This window comes from Lycorma delicatula, chromosome 8 (genome assembly GCF_047948215.1).
Source record: "Lycorma delicatula isolate Av1 chromosome 8, ASM4794821v1, whole genome shotgun sequence".
Classification (NCBI taxonomy): Eukaryota; Metazoa; Arthropoda; class Insecta; order Hemiptera; family Fulgoridae; genus Lycorma; species Lycorma delicatula.
The window spans coordinates 31,808,495-31,835,255 of record NC_134462.1 but is presented as its reverse complement, the minus strand read 5'-3'; the positions used below and the strand labels follow the sequence as shown (position 1 = coordinate 31,835,255).

The window sequence follows — 26,761 nt, the reverse complement described above, 5'->3', positions numbered from 1 at the left end:
GTATTTGATTTTATATTTCATTTTCAGTAATAACATCATTTGACTGCATTTTTGTTTACTACATTAGTGTTGAGCTATAATAGGTATTGCGAACTGTGATTTAAAGTACTGTAACCTACTATTGTATTTATTTCTTATGTATAGATTTAAATTATTAGGGATTCTTTATCCACATTTTAAGAAATAGCCTACTGAGTTTGATAATTTTGTAAATATGTTCTTTTCAACTGTAATTCTGAAAAAAAAATCGCTCTGTTTAAACTAGTTCTACATTAATTCTGTATGAAGACCGTATTATTGTAGGCATTTTGCCTGTTAGCTTGAAACCTTTTTCTTCTTGAAGTGGCCAACCTTAACCATCCAGTTTTTTATTAGTGTTTAATTTATATAATTTGATATAATGCAGTGTTTGATTCATATTTAAGCAGATTTATTGTTACTGGCACATTTAATTTATTAACTGTTTAAAATAAATAAAATTATATAAATTTTAAAATTCTCTGCTAAATATTTCTCAAACCCAATAAACTAATGTTTATTCTTTAAAAGGATTTATTCTTTTTGTAAATTTAATTTTGGTGTAACCAACACCCTGCTCCTTTGATTAATTATTTACTTAATATGCCGACCTCTGAGGGAGTGGTAGTGTCTTTGATTGTTTTAAAAGGAAATGCAATAAATGAATTATTATTAGTAATAATTTGTTAAATATTATTTTTCGTTATTCAAAAGAACTTTTTGCAATGATATGAAGCCCAAAACATCATTTGGGCCAAAATTTAAAAACTAAAACTATAACATTTTAATATGTTAAAGATATTTTTATTGTTTCTTTTTTTTTAACCAAAATTGAATAAATTAATTATTAAATCTGATTGAGTTATAAATAAACAATTTTATTTTGCATACTCTGAGGTTGGAATTATTTGAAGTAGTCTGACCATTATTAGTATTTAAAATTGGCTGGAAATTGACAAACCTGTAAGAAGTTCAAATTATTCTTGAAATATCCCAGAATTATTTAAAATTTCAGTTTCAGAAAAATTGTTCATTTATTTGATTAGAAAAACAATTTTTTCCCTTGTATAAAGTATGATGTAAACCATAAAACAGATTTTCATCTGTCTTATGGTTTTTAATTTGTATTTTATTTTGTAACAATTAAACATTTTTTAAAGTATATTGCCTGTCTTAAGATTCAGTGTAAATAACAATTACATTTTTGAACAAATTGAACATAATGTTTTATATATTTAATATAGGTTTAATGTAGTATCTTACCTTTTTTCACTTGTTGAATAACTTTTTGGGCTGATATTTTATATTGTTTTTGTTCTTAAATAAAAGGTTTGGTTATATTCTTAAACTGGAATATGAAGTTGGTTAGTATCATTGTTGAACAGCCTTCTTCTATCATGCTTCTTAGCCTGTTCTAAACCCGTTGAATGCTATTTTCCAGTGTAGATTTTTTTGAATGTATCTGAATGTCTGCCCTACTGGCGATGATGTACTTTTAATTGTTGGAGTTCAGTTAATAGCAATATTAGGGCTGATTTCCAAACTAATGTAGTTGTTGCTACCCTTATTAAGATGTATAATCTTTTATAAAATAATTTATATTAGTTTTTTAAAACTGTTGTGTTTTCATTATCTCCTATATCTTAATTCTTTTTAATAATAATTTGTTATTTATTGATAATGATTGTGTAGAATGTAGTCTTTTTTTAATTTATTTCATTTTTATTGAATTTTTTTTTTTGTCTTCAGTCATTTGACTGGTTTGATGCAGCTCTCCAAGATTCCCTATCTACTGCTAGTCGTTTCATTTCAGTATACCCTCTACATCCTACATCCCTAACAATTTGTTTTACGTATTCCAAACGTGGCCTGCCTACACAATTTTTTCCTTCTACCTGTGCTTCCAATATTAAAGCGACTATCCCAGTTTTTGATGTAAACAAATTATATTTCTTACTCAAGGCTCGTTTCGCTTGTGCTATTCGGCATTTTACATCGCTCCTGCTTCGTCCATCTTTAGTAATTCTACTTCCCAAATAACAAAATTCTTCTACCTCCATAATCTTTTCTCCTCCTATTTTCACATTCAGTGGTCCATCTTTGTTATTTCTACTACATTTCATTACTTTTGTTTTGTTCTTGTTTATTTTCATGCGATAGTTCTTGCGTAGGATTTCATCCATGCCGTTCATTGTTTCTTCTAAATCCTTTTTACTCTTGGCCAGAATTACTATATCATCAGCAAATCGTACCATCTTTATCTTTTCACCTTGTACTGTTACTCCGAATATTAATTGTTCTTTAACATCATTAACTGCTAGTTCCATGTAAAGATTAAAAAGTAACGGAGATAGGGAACATTCTTGTCGGACTCCCTTTCTTATTACGGCTTCTTTCTTATGTTGTTCAATTATTACTGTTGCTGTTTGGTTCCTGTACATGTTAGCAATTGTTCTTCTATCTCTGTATTTGAACCCTAATTTTTTTTAAATGCTGAACATTTTATTCCAGTCTACGTTATCGAATGCCTTTTCTAGGTCTATTAACGCCAAGTATGTTGGTTTGTTTTTCTTTAATCTTCCTTCTACTATTAATCTGAGGCCTAAAATTGCTTCCCTTGTCCCTATACTTTTCCTGAAACCAAATTGGTCTTCTCCTAACACTTCTTCCACTCTCCTCTCAATTCTTCTGTATAGAATTCTAGTTAAGATTTTTGATGTATGACTAGTTAAACTAATTGTTCTGTATTTTTCACATTTATCTGCCCCTGCTTTCTTTGGTATCATGACTATAACACTTTTTTTGAGGTCTGACGGAAATTCCCCTTTTTCATAAATATTACACACCAGTTTGTATAATCTATCAATCGCTTCCTCATCTGCACTGCATAGTAATTCTACAGGTATTCCATCTATTCCAGGAGCCTTTCTTCCATTTAAATCTATTAATGCTCTCTTAAATTCAGATCTCAGTATTGTTTCTCCCATTTCATCCTTCTCAACTTCCTCTTCTTCCTCTATAACACTATTTTCTAATTCATTTCCTCCGTATAACTCTTCAATATATTCCACCCATCTATCAACTTTACCTTTCGTATTATATATTGGTGTACCATCTTTGTTTAACACATTATTAGATTTTAATTTATGTACCCCAAAATTTTCCTTAACTTTCCTCTATGCTCCGTCTATTTTACCAATGTTCATTTCTCTTTCCACTTCTGAACACTTTTCTTTAATCTACTCTTCTTTTGCCAGTTTGCATTTCCTGTTTAGCATTTCTTAATTGCCGATAGTTCCTTTTACATTCTTCATCACTAGCATTCTTATATTTTCTACATTCATCCATCAGCTGCAATATAAAGTCTGAAACCCAAGGTTTTCTGCCAGTTATCTTTATTCCGCCTAAGTTTGCTTCTGCTGATTTAAGAATTTCCTTTTTAACATTCTCCCTTTCTTCTTCTACATTTTCTACCTTATCTCTTTTACTCATACCACTTGCGATGTCCTCCTCAAAAATCTTCTTTACCTCCTCTTCCTCAAGCTTCTCTAAATTCCACCAATTCATCTGACACCTTTTCTTCAGGCTTTTAAACCCCAATCTACATTTCATTATCACCAAATTATGGTCGCTATCAATGTCTGCTCCAGGGTAAGTTTTGCAGTCAACGAGTTGATTTCTAAATCTTTAACCATGATGTAATCTATCTGATACCTTGCAGTATCGCCTGGCTTTTTCCAAGTGTATATTCTTCTATTATGATTTTTAAATTGGGTGTTGGCAGTTACTAAATTATACTTTGTGCAAAACTCTATAAGTCGGTCCCCTCTTTCATTCCTTTTGCCCAGCCCATATTCACCCACTATATTTCCTTCCTTGCCTTTTCCAATGCTTGCATTCCAATCTCCAACTATTATTAAATTTTCATCTCCTTTTACGTGTTTAATTGCTTCATCAATCTCTTCGTATACACACTCTACCTCATCATCATCATGGGCGCTTGTAGGCATATAGACGTTAACAATCGTTGTCGGTTTAGATTTTGATTATATCCTTATTACAATGATTCTATCGCTATGCGCTTTGAAATACTCTATTCTCTTCCCTATCTTCTTGTTCATTATGAAACCCACTCCTGCCTGCCCATTATTTGAAGCTGAGTTAATTATTCTAAAATCACCTGACCAAAAGTCGCCTTCCTCTTCCCACCGAACCTCACTAATTCCTACTACATCCACATTTATCCTATCCATTTCCCTTTTTAAATTTTCTAGCCTACCAACCTTTTTTAAACTTCTAACATTCCACGCTCCGACTCGTAGAATGTTATTTTTTAATTTTCTGGTGACCCCTTCCTTAGTAGTCCCCACCCGGAGATCCGAACGGGGGACTAGTTTACCTCCAGAATATTTTACCAAGGAAGGCGCCTCCATCATTGCTATATGAAAATGCAGAGAGCCACCTTTTCTTGGAAAAAAAGCAGCTGTAGTTTTCCATTGCTTTCAGCTGCGCAGTACTCAGAGTACTGAGTGATGTTGATATGGCCGTTTAAGTCATTCTGACTCACGCCCTTAACAACTACTGAAAGAGCTGCTGCCCTCTTTCAGGAATCATTCCTTAGTCTGGCTCTCAACAGATACCTCTCCGATATGGTTGCACCTTCGGTCCAGCTACTCTGTATCCCTGAGCACTCAAGCCCCCTCACCAACGGCAAGGTCTCATCATTCATAGAGGAGGTTTATTGAATTGTATTAATTTTTTATGTTCATAGAAAAACTTTAAAGGAAATTAATGGAACATAACTGTTGCCATTTTAAATGTAGCGAAACTTCCCTTAATGGACACTCCCCAATAAAAACTTCTCTTAGTACTGGACAGTTTTATAGTGGTATTAATGAATGAAATACTTCTTAATAACAGACCTCCTAAATAATGAATGTGGATAATGAAGTTACCTAAAAAAAAACTGTTCAGTCAGTTCTGGAAAACGGACAGCAGGAATAAAAATTGTAATTTTACTGATTTTAGTTTATATCCACTATGACTAATTTGTTTTTCTGTTATGAATTGTAACACTTCCCACCTAGACGTTGATGTTATGATTATGTGCAAGTGTGTACTGTATATTGAACACATGTTAATAATATTTTTATTACAGTATAGTACTGTATTTTTTCTTGTAGTACATTTTCTATACATTCATTTACTGTACTTTCAGTTTTGTGTATTTTATAAAAATCATTACAACCATCATTACTGCAGCTTAAAATATCGCAAATTCGTTAACGCTTGACATTAAAAGATAAAAAAAAATTAAAGCATTATTTCTTACAAAAAGGATTACCAGAAGGGGTTATTTTAATATAGAAGTGCAGGTCCTTATTGAAAAAAAAAATATGTATCAGGACTTAGTTCAAACTAAAATAGACAGATATTTTAAACCAACTGTACATATAGATAAATTATATGTATCCCGTATTGATTTTTACATTATTTTTGTAGATTTAATTGTTTTTATTCTATTTTAGGATAGTACCTGGTATAAATGTCTGTGAAAAAGAAAAACTCAGTGTGCATGATATGGCAAAATATTTTTATGTCTATGAAACTTAGATAAGCAGTATCTGAAAAAGCAAACTTGATATCCTGAAGTCATGGAATGAAAATGACAATTAGTTAAGCAAATGTGCATTTCCTAAAACATCAGGCCTCTGTTCTTTTTCTCTTCAGCCTCCACAACCACCGTAAACCCTAGCGATTGATAATTTGACTTATAAGTGATTTTTCAAGGCTTGTGCTAATAACATTCCAGTCTCGGGATCTTTGATACATGAGAAAGCCCTAGAAATTGCTAAACAACTCTGTTATAATGAGTTTAAAGCATCAAAGGGTTAGTTAGGTAAATTCTGAATTAGACATAATATTTCATATAAAAATGTTGGTGGTGAAGCTGGTGCTGTAGATGAGATTCGATATCTGATTGGAAGAAGAAGTTAAGTGAAATATGCATGGGTTATAATGAAAGAAACTTACTGTGCTTTGCCCAGTAAACAATGTGTTTAAAAGAGAAAAAATATACAGGGGAGATGATATTGAAATAAAAACTGTTATTAAAGGAAGACTGGCCATGAATATGCCAGTTGAATTTGAAAAAAAACATTAATAATCGGCAAAGTCACGTTATTTTAAGGGCCTGAACATAAATCTGTTAGAAAATGAATGGTATTCAAATAAAAAATCTTTGATGACTAGGGACATAATGATGGACTGTTCCGTTTTGATTGTAGAATGGGGAGGCAGAATAAAAATGTCCTACTATTCTTGGACAATGCAGAATCCCACCCAAACATAAGCTTAGAAAATGAAAAATTGATATTTCTTCCCTGAAATACTACTGCAGTATGTTAACCGCTTGATTTGGGAATCATTCGGAACTTTAAAATTCAGTACAGAAAAATATGTTTTGTTTCTTAATGTCAACAATGAATGTTACGGATGCTGATGAGTTTTGTAAAAGCATTAGTGTGTTGGATCCAGTTTTATGGAATCTTATGGCTATAAAGCAGGTTACTACTATGACAGTGAGAAATTGTTTCATAAAAGCCAGTACTATAGCTCCACAAATTATCTTCAATTCTGACATTGAAAATCTTACTGAACCAAATGAAAATTCTGTGGAACAGAGTGAATTGTAAGAACTTATTGAACCATTTGGAAACTACAAAGAGTATCTGAACATTGATAACACGCCCAACATAGAGGACATATCGACTTAAATCCATGATCTTGCTGCTGCCTCAGACTTGACTACTTCCAAAACAAACATTAATGCCTCTGACAACGATGATAATGACAATGAACTCGAATTTGTAATCATGAGTAAAGAAGCAAGAGAAGAAGTTAGAAAATTAAAGCAATATTTCTTACAAAAAGGATTACCAGAAGGGGTTATTTTAATATTAGAAGTGCAGACGCTTATTGGAAGAAAAAAATATGTACCAGGACTTAGTTGAAACTAAAATAGACAACTGTTTTAAACCAACTATACATATAGATAAATTATATGTATCCCGTATTTGATTTTTACATTATTTTTTGTACGTGTGTTTTGATTATTATTCTTGTATACTGTAACTTCTTTGATTATTATTTTTGTAGCTTTAATTATTTTTATTCCATTTTAGGATATTACAGTAATTTTATTCTCTTATATTGTGTTGGTCGATTTCAGTAGTACAGTATTTTTTTTTTTTATTCAAATTTGAAACATAGAGGGAGCATTTTATTTTCAGAAACAATAAAAAAAAACTTGAATTTTACAGTTTTGTTTTAATTAGAAACTAATTTTAATTTACTTGAAATAAATACACAATATTGTTGTTCTACTCAGTGTTCTTTTTTTGTAACCATAACCAAACATAATATTGTATTAACATTTTTCTGAATAGTAGATGCCTTTAAGTAATAAACAGATTGTTGTTCCCAAGCTGTGTCCAATATGGGGAAGTTTTACTGCATTTTAGAGATAACTAAATGCAGAATTATTCATATTTTTATTTTATTAATATAGATAATCATTTATAATGTTGGCTCATAATTAACATTGGTGACCCATAATTAACACCAAAAAAAAATATGTAAAAAAACCATACTGATAAAATTTGACTTTTAACTGATTTGTTTTTTCAATTGATAAAATTTTATTTTACTGCTATATCAATGTTTTTTTGTAAGAAAGACAAGTTTGATTAACAGATTATTCTATTAGATTTTTATTTTGTTTTAACTATACAATTACAGGGTGAAAAATTTATTTTACATTGTAAGTGAACTTTTCTTGGACTTTTATTTTTATTAGCTAGATAGAAGTCATTTGGTTAGTTTATGGTGTCTCTTAACTTCTATGACCAAGATGTACCCATCATGACATGAGGTACAAGTAGTTTTTTAAAAATTTGCATAGCTATTCTCAAGAATAACTAGCAATTTATGCTAGGTTTACTTGCTAAAGTGAGAAGTGGGTTTATTTCCTTTTCCACTAAGTCATATTTAATTTACAAATGAGAATGCAAAAACATTTCATAAATAAATAAAATATTTATGTGCAGTGAACACATTTAATAAAAACAATTGAATTAATGACATACAGAGGCTGTGAGTAATATTTGTGCAGCAAACAGTTTGATAAATAGCATGTAAATTCAAAATGCATGGTGAAATAAACATAAGCAAAACTACTAATAAACTACTATTAGATGTTTACATGTAAAGATTATAATATGGGATCCAAAATAAGAATTCTTATCTTGGTATGCCCAATCAGTGTTGTATAGAATTTATAGCACTGATTAAGATTGATGTAGTCTTTAGTTTGATAATTTATTAATATTAAGAAAATTGAATCCTTCTTTAATTAAGTCTGTTCAATTAATAGTATTGTTTTAGGAATGACTTTGTAGTCATTCCTAAAACTGATTAAAAGTAAATTAGATTAAACTAATCCAGTAAAATTAGATTTTACTGGATTAAATTCTCAATTTAATTCGGCTTATAGTCACCTGTGAGGCAGATCACAATCTTGTTAATATCAAAAGAGAAAGAAAGTAAATAGCCATATATAGTTAATACTGTTTCAGTTTTTAGCTCTTTATTTATGATAAAAAAAATGTTGTCATTGTAACAGAACTGAAAAGAGATTTAATTATTTGATTTATGTGTTAATATTTTTATGTTGATCATATCAGAATGTGAAATATTAATTTTTAAAAGATGATAAATATTTTAATTACTATACTATCTTTAACTTAGTAGGATTGCTTGGGTGTTTACACATTTTTGTGTTTGCGTATTGTCTTCAACTTTTTATCATGAAAATACAATTTTATATATTTACTCTACTAAATCAGTTTATCACATTTACTTGCAGTTATTGTAAGTGCTAAAATACTAAGATAAAGCTATCTTTTCTAGTTTATAATTGTTTTTTCATCTTCACTTTTTGTTTTGAAGATTTTATTTGTGATTATATGAAATTAAGGCATTACATTATTAATAGCCTCTTTTCAAATATGTGGGTATCATATACAAAATTTAAACATCATCATCTTGATTTGTAATTATCTGTTCAAGAATTTGCAATGCATTTATTTGTCTTCATGTTAGTGGTAAGCAATAGAAAACAATTTTAAATTATTTTGCACTGAGTGAATATTATGCCAAGCATACAAGAAATGAAATTTCAAATTAAAAATAAACATTTTATTTATAAAAAAAATTACTCACAAAGACAAATTTTTAGACCAGTCATTATTTCATGTAAGAATAATCTTATTCTTTCTTTTTGCAGTTTTTCTTTATTAAATAAGATCTTTAAAATGAGCTATTACTCAATGAGGGTTTACATTTTTGAGTTGTTCACCCTATAGGACACTAAAGGGTGAATTTACCATATACTGCAGTTGGTTGTTTATACCAGTACACGTATATAACCTCGGTTTTCTATCTGTCAGTTAAAAAATTTGTAAACTTTTAACTTTTTTTGGGGAACTTTTGACAACCTATACATCCCCCATCATCCCTGCTGTTTTTACAAGACCCTGGAGAAAGATTTCTATCTTCCATAATTTAACTTTAAACCTCTTCATTTATTTTTAACATTTAAACATTCCTAACATTTTTCTCTAATTCCTAATTTAAAAAATTTTTCTATTAGTCCTAATTTTTATAGTGTTTGGCCTTTTTTTTCTTTTGACCTTATTTTAATACTGTAAAGTAGTACACCCATATGAATATTTCAAAGGTTCTTTCCATTTTCTATTTGGTACCAGTGATTTATTCTTTTTTTTATAGAAGCTCTATTGGATTATACTAGTCCGCGTTTGGTAACTTCTTTACTTACTCCATCTTTTGCAATTTTACTACATATAGTCTGGCAGATAGAAAAAAAAATCCCTTTAGGCACACTGGAAGGCAGAAGTAGATTTCACCAATGCTGTAGGGGATAAAAAAGATTTCTACCTTAAAGTTAAGAAAAACTTCAAATTTACTCAGCACAGCAATGGTTGTATGTGGAAAAAAGTTTCACATGTTTAGCATATGACAAACCCCATCTTCTTACAATTCCAGCAACATTTTGGTCATCCCTTGCTGTATGGGTTGGTAACATCAAAAATTGTTTCAGACAAAAGTTTTAGGTAATGCTTAGAGGACTAACGATCACTTAAAACCAATTCGATACTGTGCTTATTAAGGAAGATATGATTTTTTTTACTTTGAAACCCCATTTTTCCCACCCCCTGGGCCAGTGGGTGGTGTAATCAAAAACTTTATGTAGATAAGCTTTAGGCCCTTATCCAAAGAACAGTATGAACTTTAAATGAATTTAATATCTTAATAAGAAAGTTATAGCATATTTTGTTTTTTCAAAAAGCATTCCGCATTTCTACCCTCATGGTTTGATTTTGCCCATTAACAAACTTGACTGAAATTTTGGGTTGTTATATTTTATGTTTCAATTTGAAATAGGATTGGTGCAAAATTACAGCAGTTATCATGTCCTCAAGAAAGTGAAATATATATAAATGTATATATAACTTTTTAACTGATTGTGATTTTGAGGTCTGAGAGATGTGAAACATGAAGATATGTTGAAATTTTCCAGAAGTCAAATCATGGTACCCATTACAATAGGAGGTAGCTTTCTTATGAAATTACCTAAAAACAGTGCAGCTTAAGCTGTTTACATTCATGATTTTGAATTAAAGCCTGTTTTGTTCTGTATAGTTTATTAACTTGTTTAAATAGCAAAAATCATGTCATTAATATGATAGTAAAAGAAATCATTCAGGCTGAATGAATTTTAATCAGGTGAAACTCATTAAAATATGCAATTCAGTAGTTTAGATGTACAGATTTCAAATACTTCTGAATCATTATTTTGATGGGTTAGAGTGTTGTTAAAGAATTTTGAAACAAATGCAATTCATAAAAAAGTAAATATTTTAACATTTTGAGTATTCTGTAGATAGGAAATTTGAAAAAATAAAAAGTTTTGTAAGTTCAGATTTTTGTCTTTTCATTTATATAGATTTTTATGATGGAAATATTCACATGAAAAAAATCTGAAGTGATCATATAAGCAATTAAAAATTTGTTAATTTTCTTTGGAATAACCCCCTGGAATTTTTTGGTTAAAAGAAGTTCTCTATATGAATATTGTAATTACATACAGTTTAGTTGATTTTTTTTAATAATTTAAAAAAGATTTATAACAAATTTTAAAGTAACACTATTTGTAAATTTGGTTTGATGTTAGAATGTAACAATAAAATTAGTGTTTTTTATTTTTCATTATCAATAACAAAACTATTAACAGATCAGATTTCTCTTCTTCAGTCATAATTATGAAATTCTGCAATCTCTAGTGTATTGTGTTCTACCTAATATTTAACGCCTCATCATGTTCCTTTAGACTTCTTCAACCAACCTATACTATTCTTCCAGTATTGATCTAAGTTTGTTTTATTTTGATCTCTCTATTAGATGTCTGATAATGACTGTGTGATTAAACTCGTTAGTGCATTTGCATGTTTAAAGAATTTTTTATTAAAGTCAAATCGAGAACTTTTGTAACTTACAAACACTTGGCTACAAGTATTTAAATTTGAATATTTTAAGGTAAACAATTTTTTTATGCATTTACATAGAGAGATAGCTGATTCTAGTGAAATCTGCCAAATGTAGAGTGTACATGATAAAGGAATGTCCATTTTAAAGAGTACTATTAGTATCCCCGATTTAAAAAGTTTTCTTCGATTTCCTTTTTCTGAAACTGGTTTTTATAGTTCACATGATATTTTTGAAATTATCTCAAATAAAGACTCCTTCCATGATGTAATGTTTTTTTTTTCACTGAAATCATTTTTCTGAAAAAGTGAAGAAATGCAGATTAATCAGAGTTTGCTACTGTGATTTAGTTCTTTAAACATGTATTTGGCTGTTAGCATTTTCAATTATGTTGCGGGTAAAGTGGAACAACGAAAAAGTTTCTTTTTATATTATTATACATTTACAAGTTTTTAATAAATTTGCTTTTTCATATTTTTTTAGATGAGTTGAATGGTCCAGGGATCAGTATGGATGATCCTCTTTTAGTAGCAAAATTAAGAAATAACTATTTGTTCCCTCCACCTAACAGATCTTCCACTCATATACATAGGTACCATCTTAACAGTCCAGAAGTTATAGATACATCAATGGGTCAGGCTGAAAGAATTAGAATTCTTTTAAATAATAAGGTAAGAAAATTTTAATTTGTTTAAAGTTTATTTCAAATGTAACTAAAAGAAGAATGTTATTGCTGATTGAATGTGGTGTGTGTGTAAATGGAAATAAAGATAAATCAAAAAACATTACTGAGGATGGGCTTATGCCTGAAAGTGCTATAATGAATAAAGTTCTATATTGTCTGGGATTTGATCCAGTTCAGTGCTGTCATTTTATACTCTTAACTTTCCCCTGCATGGATTTTTTTTAATTTCATATTGATATATTAAATAAATGTTTATCACTGTAACATGATTAAAGTTTCATCTCTCTTTTTTTTTTGTGAACCACCCACACAAATGAGTACAGATGATATCATTTGATTTTTGGACATACATTTTTATAATAGGCTGATTTATCAGTTAGCTGTGTATGTTTTACTATACGTAATGCCTGGAAATTATTGTCACTGTGAAAATAGTAATCATAAATTTCTGCATTTTTTTAACTTTTCCTCTGGTTTTTTTTCATCAGTGTCATTAACCTGAACACTACTCCCACATAATGAACATTTTAACCTTTCATTAAAGTTACTATACTATTACTTTATCTTTCCTTGATGTGTTACTGCAGATCCATAAATTTTTATAATTTGTGGTAAATTTCTGCACCAGTAAGGTATGTTGTGAGAAATCAGATTGCAGACCAGCCCACGGACTGGTCTAGTGGTTAACTCATCATCACAAATCAGCTGATTATAAAGTCAAGAGTTGTAAGGTTGAAATCCTAGTAAAGGCAGTTACTTTTATATGGGGATATGAATACTGGTTCCCAGATACCGTTGTTCTTTGGTGGTTGGGTTTCAATTAACCACACGTCTTGAGGAGCAGTCAACCTGAGACTGTATAAGACTACACTTCATTTACATTCATACATAACATCCTCATTCATCCTGTAAAGTAATACGTTACAGTGGGTTCCAGAGGCTAAACAGAAAAAAGAGACCAGATTTGTTAACTTAGTGAATTATTTATTGTCACAGCTCTCATTACCCAATTTCACAGTTTAGCAAATGACAATAGATTGTTGAAATATATAATCTAGCTTATATAAACTTGGAGCACTTACCTGTATGTAATCTGGCTTACTATTGCCAAACGCGCTTTATTATCAGTGAATTATTAATTTTTTATGTACACTTAAAATAGATATTTTTATTTATGTTTAGTGTAAGTAACATTTTTAATTGTTTTTATTTCAAGAATACTAGAAATAAAATGTTAAAAATAGATTATCATATTAACATGTTATTGTACAGTTAGGATAGGATAAGGATATTTGGTCAGTCTAATTTAAAAAAAAATTTGCTGTTGAAACTACTAAAAAATGTACAGACTGTACTGTGTTGTAAAATGATGCTATTGTACTTTAACTCTCTCTTACATAACCACATAGTTTACAATTGTATATTAGTGTCTTTACTTTGAAAGGTAATTTATTTTTTTGCTTAATGTTAAATTAATCAGTTACTAATAAAAGAATAACTTTAATATGTTACACGTGTTTTATTTGGAGTGGATGGATTTTAACTTCTATTTAAAGCTTGGCTAGTCTAATAAATCCAACGTGTTGAGTGGATACATATTGCTTTATGGTTCTGAAAGTTTTTACTTTTTTCAGACTTTTCTAATTAATGACAGATCAAGCAACAGAAGCCTGCAATGAAGAATAGATTTCTAAAAATAGTTGATTTATAAAAAATGTTTAGGAAGATACAAGTATTTTGTTGATGTACATTGTATATAATTTATAAACAGTAGAGTAACAATAATTTAAAGTACAGAGTTCAGCTTGTTAAGTACATATTTACATGTGTGTTAGGATTTGTAAAAAAAACTGTACTTTAAAAAACTTGCAAAAATTAAAATTGTGTTTTAATGATTCAACATCTTATTTGGTTTTTTATGGTTTATTTTTTTAAGTATGGAAAAAAGCTTTCACCAAGGAAACTCAAACAAATGTTCAAACTTTAATGGATGGTAACCAAACATAAATATTAAATGAAAGGATTAATATTTATTGTTCAGTTCATTTTCTGATTAGATGTTTTACTGTGGAAAATCCAAATGAATGGTTAGAAAATTATATTGATGCATCTTGGTTCCCCATTTTGTAAATGAAGATGTCATTGTAGATTCTATAAAAAAATTTGTGCTTAAGAGAATAATTCCAAGAAAGGTTATAAGGCAAATTATATTAAAATTAGGCTTACTCGTCCTGAAGCTTTGATTTCATTTCAAATAATTTTTTGATAGCTTACTAAACGGTATAATATTGCTTAACTTTTTTTACAGATTATTATTTTAACAATTTATTAAGTTTAAAGTTTACTTTGCAAAAATTTTCTAACATACAGTAATTACTGTTATTATTATTACATTCTGTTATTGTTACTTTATGTTAAAAAAATCTGAACAGATTAAAAATTTGAACTAACCTTGCTCCTAATTTGTTCAAATTTATGGCATTAGACTGTATTAAGATTTGCAGAAATGATGGTGAGAGTTTTCTATTCCTCCTCATTGTCTTTCTTATTGTTTATATTTATTGTTAATGAGAATTTTGTTTTTGTTCAGATGAACTCAAGTCAACTGTAAATATATATGATTTAAGTTAGGTATACTAAATCGTGCTTATAAATATATATATAACTAAACTTTAATTATGTTGGATCAAATATCAATTAAAGAATAATGCAGGTTGTTCTGCAACAACAGTCGCCATTAAAATCAATGTTACAATTTTTTTTAGCACATATTTCCTGTGAAGAATTGGTGGAATAGACTTTTAGATGATAAATTTGATTTTCATTTCATGGTTTTCTTTATGAGATTATGGTGTTATAATTGTGGTATTTAGACATTTATTTTTGCCTATTTATTTTTCAGAGGAATGGGTTTTTTGTTGAGTGTGGAGCACTTGATGGGGAAATACGCTCAAATACTTTGTACTTTGAAAGATATAATAACTGGACAGGATTACTTATTGAAGCTGATCCATTGAATTATAATGACATGATTAAAAAAAATAGAAGAGCGTGGTTATCACCCACGTGTCTTAGTGTACATTCTTATCCAGAAATTGTGAGTAAATTTTGTTTATTTAAAAAATATTTATATGTCTATTACAATTAATATATATTATATTCTCTATAATTTGTATCTCAGTTGTCACTGGTAAACCATAAGCAATCATTCTACAGCTGCCATGTTAGACATAACTGTTTTTTGTGGACTGAATCCATCTCATCTTGTTACATTTTATTTAGTTGTATGACCTTTTTAATTTTCTGTAGCATAAATTTCCTTCCAACTTTTATTTTAGACATCTTTTTCTCATTAGTAGTTCCATCAATATCACTCCTTAAACATATATCTTCATATATTATTAAATATATATATGATGTGTCCTCTTAATTTTATGTTATTTAAACCAAAACAGTTACAGGTCAGTTAATTTTTATACAAATAATTCTGCATAATAAATCCACAGTGTTGCAGTAACTGCAATCCTTTAAAGTTTTTTTTTTTGTATTGTTTTACTTACTGAATAAGGAGTTCTTAATGTGTGTAAAGAATTCTTCAGTTACACAGCTTTTGTTAATATTGTTTTCAGAATTTTACATACATCATTTTGTTATATGCCTAGTTGTTGCTGTAGTGTACGTAGTTTTCCATAAATAGATATTAATTAAGTTATATTTAATAGATCAACCCTAAGTACAGAATAATTGAAATAGGATGACTTAACTTATTTCATTACACAAACACGAACTTGATTCGCATCATCAGCTGCATACATTTATATATACATTACAAAAAACATCATAAACTTGCAATCCATAATAACATACTTATAATTTTATGTTAAAAATATTTTTATACCAATTAAATTTTATTAAAAATATAAAAAATTAAATTTAATCACACTTTAAAATCTTATATAAAAAACTTTTATTTGAATTAAAAATTTCTTAAAATTATAATCAAAACAAGAGATAAAAAACCATTAAATATAAAAAATGGTTTAAAATTATAAAGATTAATGAATTAAAATCAATTAAGTTAAAATTAAAATGTAAAAATATAATTAAAACAAAGATAAAAATAAAAACAAAAACTTAAGTAAAGCAAAATTTTGTGTTAGCTATTTCACTGAATTTACTCTATTAACCATATTGAAGGATTAGTTACCAATATAAATATGGTCACAATCATTACATACGATTTCATAAATACCACTCAAATTGTATACATCAGAAGTATTATTACGTATATCACCTACTTAATGTTTTATTATGTGGTTATTCGTCTGGTATGCAGGTTTGATCTTATTATTATCATCATAATCCTTTGTAATGTGTTAGACTATTTTATCAGTATATACATATTTTAAATATACATTGTCAATTTTTTGTGTGTTATTTATTGGTATTAAATATGTGTTATTTTTCATTTTTACCATTTGTTTATTATAAATACCGTCTTCCAACCTACTTTCATAACTATTATATATAGCAATCTGTTTTATAATATTTAATTCTTTGTTTAATTCATTTTTATTTATATGTTATTTTTCATATAATAAATTGCTCTATTTACCATACTTGTATAAGTACTAATCTTATATGTCCATGGGTGATTTGAAGTTCTCTGTATGTGGGTTTTGTTAGATGTTGGTTTCCTACATACTGATGTTATACACTTATTATTTTTCTTAACTCAATACCAACATCTAAATAATTTATTTTTCTATTGTTTTCAATTTCAAACGTAAATTTCAAATCACTATAGTATGAACTTAACTTATTCAAGATTATTAAATGTTCATCAATTATCACTGGATTATAGACTACAAAAATATCATCAATGTATCTAATCCAAATTAAAATATCATGTGTATGTTACTCATAAACTATTTTATCTTAAAATTCCTGTAAATAAATCTCAGACAATATGGATGACAATGAAAAACCCATCAGTAGTATACTTTCTTGGGTGTAATATTTGTTATCAAAACTAAAATAATTTTGTTTGCATATTTTCCTTATAATAACAATGATGGTTTCAATAAATAAGGTGATTTTGTACTAATTTTTTTCTTTAATATATTAATAGTTACTTCTATGTGTATACTAGGATACATATTACAAATATCATAAATAACCATCCTAGTTTTATGATTTATATTTAAGACCTTTAGTTTATTTACCAACTCGTAAATATTTTTTATATTATATTTATACTCTAACTTTATTTTCCTTCTGAGAATTTTATCTATTATTTTAGATATAATGTAAGACGGAGCAGTTTTAAAATTAATTAATTTTTAATTAATAATTAAAAATTATTGGTATACTATAATAGATGCATAGGTATATCCTGTTTGTGTAACTTTGGTAAACCAGTTAATGTAGGTGTACTTGGTTCATAAGGGTACAGTCTAGTATGATATGTTGAATTATTTTCATAATTAAAAATATTACGAAATTTCATTATTAAACTTTTAGTAATTCTCAAAACGTTGTAGTAGGGTCCTTTATTTCTTTTAACTAATTATTTATTATATATTGTTTCATTAAATTTTATCAGAATACATGATGACCGGTGTATTCATTTTATCAGATTTTAAAATAACACTATCATTATAAATTTATTTATTTTTTAGGTTGTAAATTATTTTTTTATTATTATTAATAAAGTGTTTGTAATTTACACTTCCTCATTTTACATCAATATCTTTATCGCTAGCGTTTGCTTTATTTATGTTTACTTAGTAATCCACTACAATATTCTTAGTAATATCATTCTTATCATTTTTTGTTAGATTAAACTTATACGCATTAGTTGCAATAAATTTTTCATCCTTATCAAGTTCCATATTTGTTAAATTCACCAATTCAAAACTTTTATCAGGAAAAGAACTCGATTTTGCTAGCATTTCTTCTATTTGTAAATTATCATAATTATTATCTACTTATAAATTTTCTTGCAAAGTGAAATAACCTAATTCTATACGATTATTTTATTTATTAGAATCATAATTATGGTCATTATTACTCTTATAACTGTTATTGTTTCTTATTAAACCATTAATTTTACTATATTTATTATCTTTAAGCTTTCCCTGATATACCTCTATACTGTCTTTGATTATATTATATGCAAGTTCAAATATACATATTAAATAAGTTTTGGTTACCCAAAACTTTCACCAAATATAAATGTACACTGTTTAATTCATTATTTATTAAACTTTTATTAAAATATGTTTATTTAATTTCTAATTTTACTCTACATTTTTAGAGTAAAGTAAATTTTTAGTGCATTTACGTTCAAAATTGATAACAATAGAAAAATAAATTATTTAGATGTTGGGATTGAGTTTAGTAAAAATAATCAATGTATAATGTCTATATAGGAAACCAACATCTAACAAAACTACTATACGAAGAGCTTCAAATCACCCATGCTCACATAAGATTAGTACTTATACAAATATAATACATAAAGCAACTAATTTTACAAAAAATACATAAATAAAAATGAATTAAAAACAAAGGATTAAATATTATAAAACAGATTGCTATATATAATGGTTATGAAAGTAGTTTGGCAGGTAATATTTGTAATAAAAAAATGGTAAAAATTAAAAATAGCACAAATTTAATACCAATAAATAACACACAAAAAATTGACAATGTATGTTTAAAATATGTATATACTGATAAAATAGTCGGAACACATTAAGGTTTATGATGATAATAATAAGATCAAACCTGCATACCAGATGAATAAAACCACATAATAAAACATTAAGTAGGTAATATACATAATAATACTTCTGATGTATACAATTTGAGTGGTATTTATGAAATCGTATGTAATGAATGTGAACATATTTATATTGGTAAAACCACTAGATCTTTAAAACTAAATTCATGGAACATTTTAGAAGTTATAAAAAAGGTAAACTAGGCTTTTCGAATGTATCAGATCATCTGATTAAAAATAAATACATAATATCAGATATTCAGACAAACTTAAAAATATTAGAAATTAAAAAATGTGATATGGATAGGAGTAATAAGGTTTTTGACATTTTAGAAAGGTTTTATTTATTTAAACCTAAGAATAAATTTAATAAGATCAACCTTCAGACGGTACACAAGGATGACGGTATTATAAAGCTACAGTAAATAGTACTACTATCTGTTTTGGTAATAATGGTGAGTAATTGATCTTTCAATATGGTTAGTAGAGTAAATTCAATGAAATGGCTAGTAGATGATTTTGCTTTACTTAAGTTTTTGCTTTTATTTTTAATTGTTTAATTTTTATCTTTGTTTAATTATATTTTTACATTTTAATTTTAACTTAATTGATTTTAATTCATTAATCTTTGTAATTTTAAACAATTTTTAAATTTAATTGTTTTTTATCCCTTGTTTTGATTATAATTTTAAGAAATTTTTAATTTAAATAAAATTTTTTTATATAAGATTTTAAAGTGTGATTAAATTTAATTTAAAGATTTTTAATAAAATTTAATTGGTTTAAAAATATTTTTAACATAAAATTATAACTAATATATTATTATGGATTGCAAGTTTAGGATGTTTTTTTTAATATATATATATATATATGGACGAAATGATTCCGTAACCGATTTAAACTTTCTCCATACTTAAAATCTCAATTAAAAAAATCGGTTTGCGCCTCCAAGTTGGTTCGTCTGGATAACCAGTTAGAAACGTGGAGATTTCTACTGGTGAACTAAATCTGGATCACATCCAGAGTTGTAACTCGGGAATTTATTCTCACCCAAGGCTGACTTGCCTTTGAAAGTCAAATATGGAAGGTCTTTTAAGAAAAAATCCACCGTTTGGTAAATACCAGAAAAGGCTGCACTTGGATCCGGTGGGCAGCTGCTTAAAAGATAACAATGAATCGGAGCGTTTGGAAACACCCAAAAACAACACAACTTCAAAATTGAGGATAAGACACAAGCAAATAAACTACATTGCCACTCACAACATTAATTCTCTAACTAAACCCGGCAAACTAAAAACTCTAACAGACATAATGGACAAACAAAATATCCTAATCGCAGGACTTCAAGAAATGAGAAACACCGATCGAGAGCCGTTTGAATCTCAGGGTTACAGAATTTACAAAGGAATCCCCGGGAAACGTGTGATGAAGAATTGCCCACAGTTCGGAACAGGATTTGCAATCAATCTTAAAATAATTGACTCAGTCGTAGAATTTAAGTCTTACTCCCCCAGGATTTCAACCTTAACCCTAAAATCAGCCAATAAATTCTACACCATAATAAATGTCCATGCTCCCACCAATGACAAAAACAATCTTAAAAAAGATAGAGAAGAGATGGACAAATTCTGGGAACTTCTTGACCAAACTGCAAACAACATAAATAAGACCCACACAAAGATTTTAATAGGGGACTTTAATGCCCAACTTGGTAAAGAACGAAGATATCGTGATATTATCGGAAAATGGCCTGCCCAAAAGAAAACTAACAAGAACGGCCAAAGACTTGTCGAATTTTGCAGAAACCATAATATGATCTCAAAATCCACCTATTTTATGAGAAAACCAAACAAATTGAAGACTTGGAAACACCCAGATTGGAAAAAAGGAGAATGGCAACTGGATCATGTTTGCATGGACCGGAATTATCACAAGGAGATTTATAATGTAAAAGTCTTGAGAGGAACAGATACTGGATCGGACCATTACTTAATTAAAGTTAAAATAAAATTCACCCGCATAAAAAGAAAAAATCCCAACCTAAAAACAAAAGAGCTTATGATCCACATAAATTAATAAACAATGCCATCTTTGAAGAAACAAAAAAAAAAATCAAATTAACTAATAATTTAAAAGAACTGACATCCCAACTGAAATAAATAGCTGAAGAACTAGCCCCTATAAACCCAAGAAAAAAACACCAATGGTGGAATGAAGAATGTGACAAAGCAGTCAAAGACCGACACCGGGCTTGGATCAACCACCAAACCCAGAAAACTGAAGAATCTAACCATGAATTCACCAAACAAAGGAAAATAACTCAGAAAATTATAAGAGGAACCAAACTACAAGCCCAAAAAAACTTGATTCAGCAAATAGAAGAAAGTTCCAAGAAAACTAATTTCCGAGACTATTATAAAATTTTTGGTCAGGCTCTTCAAAGATATGAACCACCCACCCTTATGCTGAGAGGAAAAAAAGGAAATATGGCCCACACCAATAAAGAAAATGCTGAAATTTTGGCAGAAACCTTCAATAGACTCCTCAACTGTGACGACCCCCCAGAGCTTTTTGAGATTGACACTGAAACTCCAGTTAAAACTTCACCAGTAAATATCAACCCGCCAACAATTCAAGAAGTTCTCGCAGCCTTAAATGAAATAAAAAACTACAAAGCAAGCGGAGAAGACCAGCTTTTCGCAGAACTCTGGAAACACTCATCAGTTTATTCAGTCAAAACTTCCCTACATCTATGCCTCGTGAAAATATGGAACGAAGAAAAACTTCCAGAACACTGGACCACAGCCCTCATCCATCCATTACATAAAAAAGGGGATAAAACTAATCCTGAAAACTACAGAGGCATATCTCTCCTGGATTGCACATACAAAATCCTGTCGAGAATCATATACAACCGATACAAAGACCAACTTGAACTGGAACTTGGGGAATACCAAGGGGGATTTAGGCCATGGAGAGGTTGCCCGGAGCAAATAATATCCCTAAAACTTATGATGGACTTATATAAAAGACGGAAAAAACAACTAATAATCACCTTCGTCGACTTTAAAAGGGCCTATGATTGTATACACCGACCATCCATGCTGAATATTCTGAGAAACCTGGGGCTTCACCCTAAATTCGTAAACATGATAAAATTAACTTTAACCAATACCCAGTCCAGAGTGAAATTCAGAGGTGAACTCTCTCAACCCTTCTACATAAAAACTGGATTGAGGCAAGGAGACGGCCTCTCACCACTCCTTTTTAACTGCGCCCTTGAATTTGTCATGAGAAAATGGTATGAAATAAATCCCAAAAATATAAAAATGGGTACTAAGAAAAACTCCATCACACTAAATTGCCTAGGATTTGCAGATGACCTCGCTCTTTTAGCAAATAATATTCAAGAAGCCAAAACACAAATCATGAGCCTTCAAAACCTAGCACAAAAGATAGGGCTTCATATCTCTTTCGAAAAAACTGAACTAATGGCCATAGATCCTCTGGTAATAGAGCACATTACGGTAAACAATTAGAAAATTAAAATAGTAAAACAATTTAAATATCTAGGGGAAATAATAACTTATAATTTAAATGAAAAAGTGACATGGCAAAACAGGACAAATAAAATGATTAAATCCCAAAAATTAACTTGGTCAACATATAACAAAAAATGCCTTTCTGCTAAAACAAAACTTAAACATTATAAAACTGTAGTACAGCCAGAAGTCACCTACGGAAGCGAGACCCTTTTCAAAATCACTCAGAAAAACCGAATTGAAAAAATTCTGAAAATAGAGAGGAGAATTGTCAGAACGTGTATCAATAAAAAACACCAAAAAGAAGGCCAATGGTGGATTGTGCCAAATGAGGTGGTGTATCGAGAAATAGAGCCTGTTACTGATACTATGCGGAAAAAAAGAATCTCTTTCTTCGGTCATCTCATAAGGACACCGCAAACAAGACTGTCAAGAAATATCATTGAAAAGCTCTGGTTCCAAAAGCTAGAAGTAGGATGGATCAAAGAAATTAGAGAAGATATGAAAGAATTGGGAATTTCCCTGACTGACCTACAGAATAAAACTGGAAAAATTACAAAGCTAAAAGATAAAAGCATTAGATTTAAACAAAAGACAGACAAACTACAAAATACAACGAAGAGGGTGTTTACGGATGAAGAAAAGAAAGCAAGATCTGAACGGATGAAGAAATACTGGGCAGCTCGAAAGAGTAAAATAACACGCTTTTCTCAGAAAAGATCCAACTAAAATTGACTTAAGTGGTCCCATGTTGGCCGTAAAAGCATAATAATAATAATATATATAAAAACATCCTAAACTTGCAATCCATATATATATATATAAATGTATGCAGCTGATGATGCGAATCAAGTTCATGGAAGCATTTCTGTTTGTGTAATGAAATAAGGTAAGTCATTCTATTTAAATTATTCTGTACTTAGGGTTGATCTATTAAATATAAATTAATTTGTATTTTTACAGAGAAGTATGGTTATTAAAAGAATTGCTTTCAAAATAAATATTAAAATTTAATATCAATATCAATATTTTGAACTAAATATTAATAATAAGGTTAGGTATGAATTTTGTTTTGTTTATTAACTTTTTAATACTTATTATGTAATCACAGATTGTGATTACATAATCTTTTGTGTTATAATAAACTTTTTTTTACCTTGTGTGGTATACATGCTATTTCAAAGCTCTGTGAGTTGAGAAAACTGTTCAGTAAAATCTGTAGCATATGTTAAAATATGGACATTTATCATTAATCTCATCAAATTTCAATTCATTGTGGTTATTATTTCAGTGATAATAAAAGTTTAAAAAAAATTATGTTTGTATTAATTTGTTATATCAAAATACTTTTTGGCAGTACTAACAGTTTATAAGAAATTAAAAATTAATTTATCAACTTGAAGTGGTGATTGAAAAGAAACAGTGAAATTAATGAAATCGGATTTGATTTAAAAAATTTAATATTTTTTAAGTCATTTCCTAATTAACACTCAACGCTGCCAAAAAAATAAAAATTTTACTGGTTGACTAATTTTTTCTCTATTTCTTTCAATAAAGGGAAACTTGAATTTAAACAAAGCCCATTTTTATTGTTTTTATTTTTTTTATTTTATTATAATGGATTATGATAGTCTCTGTACTCACTGGTATTCGTAACTTGGACGATCACTTATGGATGACTATCCATAGTCCATGTTAACCCATTTCTTTACAATGTTTTGTGATTTTTCAATGTTAATCTAACTAGAGATTATTATATATTGATGTTTATATAAAAATGTAGATTATACATTAATTTCACCCACGAGTTATTCAATGTACAAATTCTATTGGCCTGAAAGTGCTCGATATACACATTTCATTTTTTTTTTATGCCTTTTTTTTAGATAAAATTATTGATTTTTCTGTTGTATATGTTATCTAAATTAATGTGATATGTTTGTATATGAATAAAGAGTTATCAATAATTTACAATGAACAGTTTGGTACATATTTTAATTTATTTAGTTTTTTTTTATTAATACTTAAGTTGTTCTATTAAACAATTTTACTCTTCATATTTGTCTATTTTTAAAATACAAACTCCCTCTATGAATCATGAAACCTTGCCGTTGTGAGGGAGCCTCAGATAAATAGTCAGGAAAAGATTTTTGAAAGTATATGTTTGGAGCGTCGCTTTATATAGAATTGAAACTTGGATGATCAGAGTACTTGAGAAGAAAAGATTAGAAGCTTTTGAAATGTGGTGCTATAGGAGAATGTTAAAAATCAGATGGGTGGATAATGTGACAAATGAAGAGGTGTTGCGGCAAATCGATGAAGAAAGAAGCATTTGGAAAAATATAGTTAAAAGAAGAGACAGACGTAACGGCCACATATTAAGTCATCCTGGAACAGTCTCTTTAATATTAGGGGGTCAGGTAAAAGGAAAAAAATTATGCAGGCAGGCAACGTTTGGAATATGTAAAACAAATTGTTAGGGATATAGGATGTAGGGAGTATACTGAAATGAAACGACTAGCACTAGATAGGGAATCTTGGAGAGCTGCATTAAACCAGTAAAATGACTGAAAAAAAATTTGATGTGGACAACACATGACTTCCTTGTACACCTATTAAATTACATTTACACATTTTTTTAAATGAAAAGTTCATAAAAGTTTATTTCACTTAAACTTTTTATTTTTAATTATTCATTGAAAAATTTTTTTGCATTGAGAAGTTAAAAATTATTATTAAATCACAATATATTTAAATTTAAAAAAAAAGGCAATGAAGTCAGATTCAGACCGTTGTGCCTTCCCCTAAGATCCAAATATTTCATTAATTAAACTTTTATTTTGCTATAACTCTGAAACCAATTAAAATAAGTACTACTTATGATATATCGTTGAAAAACTCTCAATGAAGGCTTATTACTGCGGTTAAGAAAAGTCCAAAATCCAAATGTTTTTGGATTTTTTTTGGACACTTTTGGTTCAGTCGTTTGCAATCAAAAGGGGTTGTTTGTACAACTACATGTTACTACAGTCCTATATCCAAGATTTCAACATCCTATGGTTAATCGTTTTTTAGTTATGCAAGATACATACGTACATACAGACACACAGAAATTAGTCAAAATGGATATTTCTGTTGAAATCTGGAAACCAAAATTTTACTATATACAAGGAAGTAAAAATTCACACATGTAGGGAGTCCAGTAATTGTCTGCTTGTACCACATTAATATGGTTACTTCTTTTGGGCAAATTCCACAACTTGATTGAGTATGTGCACCCAATATGGGATTAACCAAATTTTGCATTTGATTGACCATTTGATGCCTAAAATTCATATTTGGAATACATTTTATGGCATTATGCTTTCCACATATCTAATGTGATTGTACATACATTCCTAAATGACATTCATCAGCATTTCAGCCATATAATCCAGGAATTTTTTTTAGCCTCCTGGACCATCGTTAGGTATTGCTTCAGAGGATGAGATGAAATGGCAATTTTGTAACATGTGAAAATGCCATGCCTGACCAGAATTTGAACCCGGGACCTTCAGATAATAGGCCAAGGTGCTACCACTCATGCCACAGAAGCTGAGATTTAGTCTAGGACTGCATACAAAAATCAGTGTTTATCTTTTCACCAAACACCACTGAATTCACACTTGTGGATATGTACAACCATGTTATGTTTCCTCATACTAAAACAGGATTCATCTATCTCTACAGTTTTGTTTACAACTGCCACTTCCTTCTGATTTCTAATAATGAATTAGTGCAAAACTTATGCAAATAATTTTTCCAGTCCTGATTCGTATTTAATTCATGAGTGCAAATTTCTTTAATTTATACCATTTGATGCTATTACATCCAATTTCTTTGATGTATATTCCTTCAACCAGAGTATATAAAAAAAATATTGTTTCGCGGAAGTCTACTGCCCTCCAGCTATATCCCCTTTCGCAGGCCTATTTCATAATTACATTGTCTTTTATGATATCTCTACATGACATGACTTTCTGTAAAATATGGTTGCTTTTCTTGTTCTTTGATACCCAACTGCATGAACTAACTAATGATGAAATGAACTGATTTATGAACTAA

General features: G+C 28.9%; 1 protein-coding gene across 2 annotated transcripts in view; it reads left to right on the top strand.

Moving 5' to 3' along the window:
- Positions 1-26,761, top strand: part of S (EGF receptor activation regulator Star) — a 42,136-nt gene that overhangs the window by 1,612 nt on the left and 13,763 nt on the right. Inside the window, exons 1-3 of one of the 2 annotated variants that reach the window (XM_075373721.1) lie at positions 9,097-9,182; positions 12,127-12,314; positions 15,231-15,425. In XM_075373721.1, the coding sequence (XP_075229836.1) occupies positions 12,153-12,314; positions 15,231-15,425 (357 nt within the window). In that variant the 5' untranslated portion in view covers positions 9,097-9,182; positions 12,127-12,152. Of the gene's footprint in view, positions 1-9,096; positions 9,183-12,126; positions 12,315-15,230; positions 15,426-26,761 lie in introns of those variants that run through there. The other variant, XM_075373720.1, reaches the window with a different exon arrangement.